Source organism: Nerophis ophidion, linkage group LG24, assembly GCF_033978795.1.
Source record: "Nerophis ophidion isolate RoL-2023_Sa linkage group LG24, RoL_Noph_v1.0, whole genome shotgun sequence".
Classification (NCBI taxonomy): Eukaryota; Metazoa; Chordata; class Actinopteri; order Syngnathiformes; family Syngnathidae; genus Nerophis; species Nerophis ophidion.
In genome coordinates this window covers 40602720-40615161 of record NC_084634.1, presented here as the reverse complement: position 1 = coordinate 40615161, position 12442 = coordinate 40602720, and the positions used below count along the sequence as shown (strand labels likewise).

The following is a 12442-nucleotide window of genomic DNA, read 5'->3' as shown; positions in this document are numbered from 1 at the left end:
ATATACATACATACATACATATGTATATATATATATATATACATACATACATATGTATATATATATATATATACATATATGTATTTATATATGTTTTTATACATATATGTATATAGATACATACATACATAGACTCCGGCTTATTAATGATTCCCAAAGCCCAAAAAAAGTCTGCGGGCTATAGAGCGTTTTCATTCCGGGCTCCAGTACTCTGGAATTCCCTCCCGGTAACAGTTCGAGATGCCACCTCAGTAGAAGCATTTAAGTCTCACCTTAAAACTCATTTGTATACTCTAGCCTTTAAATAGACTCCCTTTTTAGACCAGTTGATCTGCCGTTTATTTTCTTTTTCTTTTTCTCCTATGTCCCACTCTCCCTTGTGGAGGGGGTCAGGTCCGATCCGGTGGCCATGTACTGCTTGCCTGTGTATTGGCTGGGGACATCTCTGCGCTGCTGATCCGCCTCTGCTTGGGATGGTTTCCTGCTGGCTACGCTGTGAACGGGACTCTCGCTGCTGTGTTGGATCCGCTTTGGACTGGACTCTCGCGACTGTGTTGTATCCATTATGGATTGAACTTTCACACTATCATGTTAGACCCGCTCGACATCCATTGCTTTCCTCCTCTCCAAGGTTCTCATAGTCATCATTGTCACCGACGTCCCACTGGGTGTGAGTTTTCCTTGCCCTTATGTGGGCCTACCGAGGATGTTGTAGTGGTTTGTGCAGCCCTTTGAGACACTAGTGATTCAGGGCTATATAAGTAAACATTGATTGATTGATTGATATATATATATATACATATATATATATATATACACACATACATACATATATATTAGTACTGTTAATGTTAACATATGTGATTAATTTAAAAAAACGTTATCGAGTTATCATAAATGAATGATAAATAATCAAAGTGTATGTTTTGACCAGCACATGAAGGTAGTGTACATAGTAGTGTACATAGCACGAGTAGTGTACATAGTAGTGTACATAGCACGAGTAGTGTACATAGTAGTGTACATAGCACAAGTAGTGTACATAGTAGTGTACATAGTAGTGTACATAGTAGTGTACATAGCACAAGTAGTGTACATAGTAGTGTACATAGTAGTGTACATAGTAGTGTACATAGTAGTGTACATAGTAGTGTACATAGCACAAGTAGTGTACATAGTAGTGTACATAGTAGTGTACATAGTAGTGTACATAGCACAAGTAGTGTACATAGTAGTGTACATAGTAGTGTACATAGTAGTGTACATAGCACGAGTAGTGTACATAGTAGTGTACATAGCACGAGTAGTGTACATAGTAGTGTACATAGCACAAGTAGTGTACATAGTAGTGTACATAGTAGTGTACATAGTAGTGTACATAGCACAAGTAGTGTACATAGTAGTGTACATAGTAGTGTACATAGTAGTGTACATAGTAGTGTACATAGCACAAGTAGTGTACATAGTAGTGTACATAGTAGTGTACATAGTAGTGTACATAGCACAAGTAGTGTACATAGTAGTGTACATAGTAGTGTACATAGTAGTGTACATAGCACAAGTAGTGTACATAGTAGTGTACATAGTAGTGTACATAGTAGTGTACATAGCACAAGTAGTGTACATAGTAGTGTACATAGTAGTGTACATAGTAGTGTACATAGTAGTGTACATAGCACAAGTAGTGTACATAGTAGTGTACATAGTAGTGTACATAGTAGTGTACATAGCACAAGTAGTGTACATAGTAGTGTACATAGTACTGTACATAGTAGTGTACATAGCACAAGTAGTGTACATAGTAGTGTAGGAGGGAATTTGTTAGTATTGCAAGACTGTCTCTTGAAAAATAACTCGATCCCGTGTTTAGTTAATAAAAGTGTGCATTCTGTGTTCGGCTGTCAAGGGACTACAAGGGACTAGAAGGGACTACAAGGGACTAGAAGGGACTACAAGGGACTACCTTTGTCTCATGATTTTATTTATTTATTTCGGCAATCTTCACATAAAACAAAGAACAACAACACAAAAAAAACAAAAAAAAACAAAACAAAAAAAAACCACTCATTTGAGCAATGATTGAGCCGAAAGGGTGTAGGTTGAAGCAACGCTTATATAAACCTACCCCATCACAACAAGAACAAGGTTCAAAATATATAAAATCTAAAACATGCTTCACTTATATTACTTTTTTTTAAACAATATATAAGAAACATATATGTAGCACACGTCTCATATACACAGTTTAACATTTAAATCAAACATATACATTTGTACACTTATATATATATATATATATATATATATATATATATATATATATATATATGTATATATATATATATTATATATACACAATTTATTTAAATTCCATATAAAGTGGTAATACATACATTTTAATATAACCTATATGTATAATTATGAAATCATAAATTGTATTTATATACATATATATTATTGTCTTTCTAAAACAATGTTTGCTCTTCTTTCTTATATTTACTAATGATAAATGATTTAAAAAGCTTTTTAAACTGGTTTATGTTGGTGCTGTGTTTTATTTCATCCTTTAAACAGTTCCATATTTTAACCCCTGCTATTGTTATACTCATTTGTTTCTGCGTTGTTCTACAATATTGGATCTTAAAAAGTAGTTCTCCTCTTAAATTATAATTCCCTTCTCTCTGTAAAAATCTTCTCTGTAACCCTGTTGGAAGTAAATCTTTACTTGCTTTATAAATCATTTGGGCAGTCTTGATTTTATGAAGCCAGTGGCCTGCAGAGACCATTATTTTGTATTCATTCTGCAAGAAAGTTGTGACATCACACGCCAGTTTGGACGGACTAGATTTTTAGCAAGATTAAAAGAAGGTACTTACAAAGTAAGGCACGAAGAAGCAGACCAGGCTTTGGTAGAAGGCGTCCAGGACCGTCAACCAGAAGACACACGAAGAGTCGGCCTGAGGAAAGACAAGTCAGCTGTCAGTCAAGCTGAGAACCCTGACTCAGCAGTATTCATGTTATTACGTTGGAGTTCACGGCGTGCCAGCAACCTGAGGGTTCCTAGTTCCACCTTCTACCAACCTAGTCACGTCCTTTGTGTCCTTGAGCAAGACACTTCACCCTTGCTCCTGATGGGTCCTGGTAAGGGCCTTGCATGGCCATCAGTGTGTGAATGAGTGAATGTGGAAATAGTGTCAAAACTCTTTGAGTTCCTTAAATAGGTAGAGAAGCGCTATACAAGTATAACCCATCCATCCGTCCATCCATTTTCTTCCGCTTATCAGAGATGGGGTCGCGGGGGCAGCAGCATAAGTAGAGAAGCCCAGACTTCCCTCTCCTCAGCCACTTGGTCCAGCTCCTCCCGGGGGATCCCGAGGCGTTTCCAGGCCAGCCGGGAGACATAGTCTTCCCAGTGTGTCCTGGGTCTTCCCCGTGGCCTCTTACCGGTTGGCCGTGCCTGAAAAACCACCCTATGGAGGCGTTTGGGTGGCATCCTGACCATATGCCCAAACCACCTCATCTGGCTCTTCTCCATGTACTCTGAGCTCCTCCCAGATGGCAGAGCTTCTCACCCTATCTCTAAGGGAGAGACCCTTAGAAACTCATTTGGGCCGCTTGTAACCCGTGATCTTGTCCTTTCGGTCATAACCCAAGGCTCATGACCATAGGTGAGGATGGGAACGTAGATCGACCGGTAAATTGAGAGCTTTGCCTTCCGGCTCAGCTCCTTCTTCACCACAACGGATCGATACAGCGGCCGCATTACTGAAGACGCCGCACCGATCCTGCTGTCCATCTCACCATCCACTCTTCCCTCACTCGTGAACAAGACTTCCAGGTACTCGAACACCTCCACTTGGGGCATGATCTCCTCCTGGCCCCAAGTACCTGGGTCTTTTAACAAAGAGAAATTTGCACGGACATTGTCTTAACCACGGATGTGTTACTAACTTTACTACAGTTGTTTCCAGGCTCGAAGGTAGAGCATGAATTGGACCAGAGCTATTAAAAACATTGATTCATTGAAATGACTTTCATGCCATTTATATATATATATATATATATATATATATATATATATATATATATATATATATATACACACACATACAGTGGTATATATAACTTTATGTGTAAGTACCTCATGCAAACCTGCTGCAACTGTTTTAGTGAAGACATGAAGCATTGCGAGTGTGTTTGTGTATGACACGACTTCACCTGAGAGGCCTGCAGAGACCGGTAGAGCTCAGGCCACCGCATCAGTCTATCGGCGGGCATGTCCTTGTCCAGCACGCCGTAGATGAGCGGTGGAACGGAGGTGAAGAACAAGTTGAAGAATATCAAAACCCAGGAGTTGGTCATGACACTGCCAGAGAAGCCACAGAAGAACTGGTACCAGAACAGCAGGTTCACAAACATCTGCAGGAGAAGCGGCGGGTTATTCAAAACTGTCCACGAGTAAAGGTCGATTGTTTTTAAAGACTTCGTACCACATTTTTGTAGATGAAATACAGGATCATGTTGGCAAGACGAGAATAACACCAGTGGCCGTGGACCAGCAGCAGCCGACTGAGGTGCTTGAACCTTGAAATTGCAAAGTCACTGGACATCACAGCCTGGAGGGCAGAAAAGAACAATCCATCCTGCAGCAGCACATATTTCATCATCAAGCATACAAGTAGGTTCTTGCACTTCCCATGCTGTTGGAAATTCCACAAATACTAACCTATTAAACCCCAATGACGACTAATAACCTGTTAAACCCCAGTACAACGACTATAACAAAATAAACCCAGTAAAATGACTATTAACCTGTTAAACCCCAGTCCAGGGTGTGGTCTTGCAACGCCACATTTAATGCAGTATAAAGTGATACCTCAGGTTTCGTATTATTCGCTTTTCAAGCAAAATGTATGTGTGTGTATCTGTATATGTATACATGCATACATATATATATATATATATGCATACATACATACAGTGTATATATATATATATACATATATATATATATATATATATATATATATATATATATATATATATATATATATATATATATATATATATATATATATATATATATATATATATATATATATATATATATATGTATATGTATATACAAACCCCGTTTCCATATGAGTTGGCAAATTGTGTTAGATGTAAATATAAACAGAATACAATGACTTGCAAATAATGTTCAACCCATATTCAGTTGAATATGCTACAAAGACAACATATTTGATGTTCAAAATAATAAACTTAATTTTTTTTTGTGCAAATAATCATTAACTTCATGTTCACCACTGTGTTACATCACCTTTTCTTTCAACAACACTCAATAAACGTTTGGGAACTGAGGAAACTAATTGTTGAAGCTTTGAAAGTGGAATTATTTCCCATTCTTGTTTTATGTACAGCTTCAGTCCTTCAACAGTCCGGGGTCTCCGCTGTCATATTTTACGATTCATAATGCGCCACACATTTTCCATGGGAGACAGGTCTGGACTGCAGGCGGGCCAGGAAAGTACCCACACTCTTTTTTTACGAAGCCACATTGTTGTAACATGTGGCTTTCATTGTCTTGCTGAAATAAGCAGGGGCGTCTATGATAACGTTGCTTGGATGAAAACATATGTTGCTCCAAAACCTGTATGTACCTTTCAGCATTAATGGTGCCTTCACAGATGTGTAAGTTACCTATGCCTTGGGCACTAATGCACCCCCATACCATCACACATGCTGCCTTTTGAACTTTGCGCCCATAACAATCCGGATGGTTATTTTCCTCTTTGTTCCGGAGGACACCACGTCCTCTGTTTCCAAATATAATTTGAAATGTGGACTCGTCAGACCACAGAACACTTTTCCACTTTGCATCAGTCCATCTTAGATGAGCTCGGGCCCAGAGAAGCCGGCTGCGTTCCTGGGTGTTGTTGATAAATGGGTATAATTGAACATCAGATATATTGTACTTGTAGTGCATTCAACTGAAGATGGGTTGAAAAGGATTTGCAAATCATTGTATTCCGTTTATATTTACATCTAACACAATTTCCCAACTCATATGGAAACGGGGTTTGTATGTATATATATGTATATATATATATATATACATACATATATATATATATATATATGTGTGTGTATGTATGTATATATGATGGCTGACCCATGTTTGGATGAAGTGCTCATACCTGCATTCCTTCCTGACCAGATATCCCTACGCCCACATCGGCTACTTGGATCATGCTGACATCATTGGCCCCGTCGCCTACAATCACAACCACTCCGCTGTGTTTCACGTGCGTTAAAGATGCTGTGCAGTAAGCAAACACATTCCTGCTCACCCACTGCCAAGGTCATGACTCGGAGCCGGTCCCGGACCAGTCGCACCACCTGGCTCTTCTGAAGCGGAGTGGAGCGGCAACAGATCACAGCCTTGCAGGACTTGGTCACCTCCAGAAAGCAGCTCTTGGCTTCTTCCTCCTGCAGAGCCCAGTCCAGGGTCCGGCCGTCTATGACCAAACCAAGGTCTGATCCCTGAGGAGTCTTTGCACTCGTGCTCTCTTCCCTGCCCTCGACTTCTCCTCTCAGCTCCTCCAGAAGGGCCACGCAGGCTTCCTAACAAACGCAAGGGGAGTTGGTAACCATGGAACTGAAACTAAGTCGAATGGAGGCAGAAGCTGTCAAATTGCATATTTAGGATGGTCAAAGCACTTATCAGCAACTCAACTTACAATACACTATATTGCCAAAAGTATTTGACCAACTGCCTTGACTCACATATCAACTTCAAGTGCCATCCCATTCCTAACCCGTATGTGTCCACCTTTTGCAGCTTCAACTCTTCTTGGAAGGCTGTCCACAAGGTTGCAGCGTGTCTTTATAGGAGTATTCCACCATTCTTCCAAACGCGCATTGGTGAGGTCACACACTGATGTTGGTGGAGAACGCCTGGCTCTCAGTTGCCGTTCAAATTCATCCCAAAGGAGTTTGTGACAGTCTCTTGCTGTCGTGCGGGTTCTCAGGACCACCAAGGAAGGATATTGTGGCGCAGGTTAGACTTTGTTTTATTTTTCAATAATAAAAAGTCTGTCAGGGTTGCTTTACACCCTTGCCGTGTCCTGCTTCCTCTGCCGCTCCACCTTTTCAGTCGCGTGCATCTTCGTCTTCCTGTGGCTCTCTCTTTTGCTCTAATTCAGCATCCGCTTCCTTTTAGCTCCTTCTCTTTCCATTGCTCCCCCCGGCGTTTACGGCCGCTGCCCTTTTATACAGTGCGAGGGGAGATTTAAATTGTGCCCAGCTCGGCGACCCACGCACCTGAAAATATTTGCAGGGTTGATACCGGCGTGACCAGCCTCGCTGCTTGCTCGCAGTCCACGCCTCCTCGCCGCCATCTAAAGCCGGGCTATGGTGTGCCCTGCCTCGCTGTCAAACTGCCAGCCACGCCTCCTCGCCGCCATCTTGGGCCGGGCTACGGTGTGCCCTGCCTCGCTGTTGGACTGCCGGCTCCGCCTCTCCACAGTGTTCTATCGGGTTCATGTCAGGACTCTGTGCAGGCCAGTCAAGTTCATCCCCACCAGACTCTGTCATCCATGTCTTTGCTTTGTGCACTGGTGCAAAGTCATGTTGGAAGAAGAAGGGGCCCGCTCCAAACTCTTCCCACAGGCTTGGGAGCATGGAATTGTCCAAAATGTTTTGGTATCCTGAGACATTCAAAGGTACTTTCACTGGAAATAAAGCGCCAAGCATAACTCCTGAAAACAACCCCACACTCAGTCCAAAATGTAGCGTTCTCCTTCTTCTTTTCCTGTCTTTGAAGCATGTGGTTATAGAAGACTTTCCCATTTCTTTACACCGTCTTTTGCGTTGTCGTAGAACTCTGCGAAATCTTTTGAGCTGCCCCGGTTGGGTAGCAGAGGACAGACAAGGCAGTGCTGCACGGTGTGGTCCTCTTCTCCGCATTCTCCGAAGGTCGGGCCGGTTTTGTAGCCCCATCTGGCCATAGCAGCTTTTGATTACCCTCTTCCTGTTCTCAGGCGGTTTAGTGTCCTCCACTGGACCCGTGGTGTTTCTGACCCAGGGGGCAGGTCTTCAGAAGGCGGGATTCCCATGTCAATAGGAGGGAGGGGGGGGTCTTTCTCTAGTCTGTTCTCCTGGGAAGCTCCAAACCCAGACTGGTCCATCAGATTGCCAGATGGAAAAGTGTGATTCATCAGTCCAGAGAAAGCGTATCCACTGCTCTAGAGTCCAGTGGTGATGTCCTTTACACCACTGCATCCCACGCTCAGCCATGGAAACCCATTCCAAGAAGCTCTCTGCGTACTGTATGTGGGTTAATTGGAAGTTTGGAGCTCTGTAGCAAGTGACTGTGCAGAAAGTCACTATGCTGCCCTCTCTGTCAGTTTATGTGGTCTACCACTTGGTGGCTGAGTTGCTGTTGTTCCCCAAACTCTTCACTTTTCTTATAATAAAGTTGACTCTGGAATATTTAGGAGCTAGCAAATTTGTTGCACGGGTGGCATCCTATGACAGTTCCACGGCCCATTCTTTTACAAATATTTGTAGAAACAGTCTCCATGCCTAAGTGCTTGATTTGATACACCGGGCCAAGTGATTAGGACACCCGATTCGTATCATTTGGATGGGTGGCCAAATACTTTTGGCAATATAGTGTACCTTGCCCAGTGATATCACAACACGGTCACTGGGAGGAACTAACTACCACAACCACTCGACTCCATTGGTGGAATCAGAGACCTGGTTGGAACACCAATGTAGAACTGCTGACTTCGGTAAGCACACCCTGGAGTGCTCCTGACCTTGCTGTCACAGTTGGCAGTCAGAAGTTGGTCGTGGGGACGGAGGAGTTTACAGGCGTAGGCAATGTTGATGGCTGTCTCTTGTTTGTCTCCAGTGAGGACCCACACCTTGATACCGGCCCTCTGAAGACATTCAATGGTCTCCGGCACCTCCTCCTGTAGTCTGTCTAGGATGCCGGTGGTCCCTGGAGGTATGGAAACATGCTTCTTTTAGGTCTACAGAGTTAGAGTGCAATGTGCAGAGATATGATGCAAAACACATTTTCTTACTGTCAGCCAAATACAAACTACAAAAGCAGTGAAGTTGTCAGCTTGTGTAAATGCTAAATAAAAAGAGAATACAACAAATCCTTTTCAACTTATATTCAATTGAATAAATAGACTGCAAAAACAAGATATTTCATCTTCACACTGACAAACTTTGGTATTTTCTGCAAATATAAGCTCATTTGGAGTTTCAAAAAGCTGGCACAAGTGGCAAAAAAGACTGAAAAAAGTTGAGGAATGCTCATCAAATACTTATTTGGAACATGCCACAGGTGAACAGGCTAATTGGGAACAGGTGGGTGCCATGATTGGCTGTAAAAGCAGCTTCCAAAAAAATGCTCACTCATTCACAAACAAGGACGGGGCGAGGGTCACCACTTTGTCAACAAATGCCTGAGCAAATTGTTGAAGAACAACATTTCTCAAGCAGCTATTTAAAGGAATTTAGGGATTTCACCATCTACACTCCGTAATATCATCAAAAGGTTGAGAGAATGTGGAGAAATCACTGCACATAAGCCATATTACACACCTTAGGTCCCTCAAGCGCTATTGCACCAAAAAGCCACATCGGTGTGTAAAGGATATCACCACATGGGCTTAGAAACACTTCAGAAAATGGTATATAAATGGTAAATGGTTGTACTTGTATAGCGCTTTTCAACCCCTTTTTAAGGAGCCCAAAACATTTTGACAGTATTTCCACATTCACCCATTCACACATACATTCACACACTGATGGTGGGAGCTGCCATGCAAGGCGGTAACCAGGACCCATCAGGAGCAAGGGTGAAGTGTCTTGCTCAAGGACACAACGGACGTGACTAGGATGGTAGAAGGTGGGCATTGCACCAGTAACCCTCCCAACTTCGCCACGCCGTCCCCAGAAGACCTCTCAGTAACTACAGTAGGTCGCTACATCTGTAAGTGCAAGTTAAAACTCTACTATGCAAAGCCAAAGCCATTTATCAACAACACCCAGAAATGCTTCGTTGAGACCGAGCTCATCTAAGATGGACTGATGCAAAGTGGAAAAGTGTTCTGTGCTCTGACGGGTCCACATTTCAGATTGTTTTTGGAAACTGTGGACGTTGTGTAAGCCGCAGCAAAGAGGAAAAGGACCATGGGGACTGTTCTAGGGTGAAAGAGTTCTAGGCAGCATGTGTGATGGTATGGGGGTGTATTAGTGATTGTTGTAGGGTGAAAGTGTTCTAGGCAGCATGTGTGATGGTATGGGGGTGTATTAGTGATTGTTGTAGGGTGAAAGTGTTCTAGGCAGCATGTGTGATGGTATGGGGGTGTATTAGTGATTGTTGTAGGGTGAAAGTGTTCTAGGCAGCATGTGTGATGGTATGGGGGTGTATTAGTGATTGTTGTAGGGTGAAAGTGTCCTAGGCAGCATGTGTGATGGTATGGGGGTGTATTAGTGATTGTTGTAGGGTGAAAGTGTTCTAGGCAGCATGTGTGATGGTATGGGGGTGTATTAGTGATTGTTGTAGGGTGAAAGTGTTCTAGGCAGCATGTGTGATGGTATGGGGGTGTATTAGTGATTGTTGTAGGGTGAAAGTGTTCTAGGCAGCATGTGTGATGGTATGGGGGTGTATTAGTGATTGTTGTAGAGTGAAAGTGTTCTAGGCAGCATGTGTGATGGTATGGGGGTGTATTAGTGATTGTTGTAGGGTGAAAGTGTTCTAGGCAGCATGTGTGATGGTATGGGGGTGTATTAGTGATTGTTGTAGGGTGAAAGTGTTCTAGGCAGCATGTGTGATGGTATGGGGGTGTATTAGTGATTGTTGTAGGGTGAAAGTGTTCTAGGCAGCATGTGTGATGGTATGGGGGTGTATTAGTGATTGTTGTAGGGTGAAAGTGTTCTAGTCAGCATGTGTGATGGTATGGGGGTGTATTAGTGATTGTTGTAGGGTGAAAGTGTTCTAGGCAGCATGTGTGATGGTATGGGGGTGTATTAGTGATTGTTGTAGGGTGAAAGTGTTCTAGGCAGCATCTGTGATGGTATGGGGGTGTATTAGTGGCCAAGGCATGGCTAACTTACACATCTGTGAAGGCACCATTAATGCTGAAAAGTACATACAGCTTTTGGAGCAACATATGTTGCCATGGAAGCAACGTTGGACATGGACGCCCCTGCTTATTTCAGCCAAGCCAGGTGTTACAACAGCGTGGCTTCATAGTAAAAGAGTGCGGGTACTAGACTGGCCTGCCTGTAGTCCAGACATTGAAAATGTGTGCAGGCTAAAATATGAGGCAGGAGACTGTTGAACAACTTAAGCTGTACATCAAGCAAGAATGGGAAAGAATTCCACTTCAAAAATGTGTCTCCTCAGTTCCCAAACCTGCACTGAGTGTTGTTCAAAGGAAAGGTGTCACGGCCCGGGCGCACACCCGTGCTCATTCATCTGTGCGCTGCACCGTCCTCCGCGTCTGTTGCTTCTCTTAGTCTCTGATTCAGACGACGTCATCCTCCTCGTCTCTTGCGGGCCTTTCCAAGGCGCCGCCATCTTCCTCGTCTCCGGCGGACAGTTCCACGGCGCCGCCCTCGTCTCCAGCATCGTCGCCTCCGCACCCTCCGGCTGGCATCCCTCTGTGGTCAGTGCATGGACCCCTTTTGCGCCAACAGCAGCAACGCCCAGGACGTAGGCGTGGAACTCGTCGGCTGCTGCAGTTCTGGCGCCACTCGCGGCCTGACGGCCAAGGAGGTGGCTGTTCCTTGGTTGCCTACAGCGGCGTTTTACTTGCCGCGCCACCAGACTGGTCCCAGATGGATTTGGGGACACTTGGGCCGGCGACCCACCACCAGTTTCCCCCTCCACCCTCCTTTGACTCTTGATCTCTGTGTTCTTCTGGTTCCAGTTCTGGGACATCTGGAAGCTGTCCATAGGAGGGGGGTACTGTCACGGCCCGGGCGCATTCATCTGTGCGATGCGCCATTCCGGCTGCAGCAGGCGGCTGCATACAATCAGCAATCTACACACCTGTCACTGATGAGCTTCCTGCCTTCTTAAGCCAGTGCACAGACTTTTTGATTTACCATTTACACAAGGCGACAACTTCACTGCTTTTGGCTTTTGTAGGATATATCAGTTCCCATACTTGATCCATGAGTGACACCTACCCAAAAGAGTGAGGTTGGTCTCCAGTCTTTGGGCTGAATCAAGTAGCAGCTCCTCTCGGTTCTCAATGCTACTCTCTGCCAGCAAATGTTTCCTTCGCCAGGCCTCATACTCCTCTTCTTCCATCACCTTTGACACAGAGACCAGTATTTAGCCGCCTCACCCCCGGATTACAACCGAGGCCAGCAAACAGATAGAGGGACACTACTAAAATAGGAA

General features: G+C 43.7%; 1 protein-coding gene across 8 annotated transcripts in view; it reads right to left on the bottom strand.

Annotated features, from left to right (window-relative positions):
- The window catches only part of atp10d (ATPase phospholipid transporting 10D), a 57430-nt gene that overhangs the window by 8086 nt on the left and 36902 nt on the right, over positions 1–12442 (bottom strand). For all 8 annotated transcript variants that reach the window (XR_009804188.1, XR_009804187.1, XR_009804190.1 and 5 more), the window contains exons 14-20: positions 12226–12352; positions 8829–9013; positions 6354–6627; positions 6201–6277; positions 4491–4616; positions 4219–4419; positions 2877–2957 (exon numbers count right to left, since the gene is read on the bottom strand). Coding sequence is in view for 1 of the 8 variants with exons in the window: in XM_061886863.1 (XP_061742847.1) it covers positions 2877–2957; positions 4219–4419; positions 4491–4616; positions 6201–6277; positions 6354–6627; positions 8829–9013; positions 12226–12352 (1071 nt within the window). In the remaining 7 variants the exon portion in view is untranslated. The remainder of the gene's footprint in view (positions 1–2876; positions 2958–4218; positions 4420–4490; positions 4617–6200; positions 6278–6353; positions 6628–8828; positions 9014–12225; positions 12353–12442) is intronic.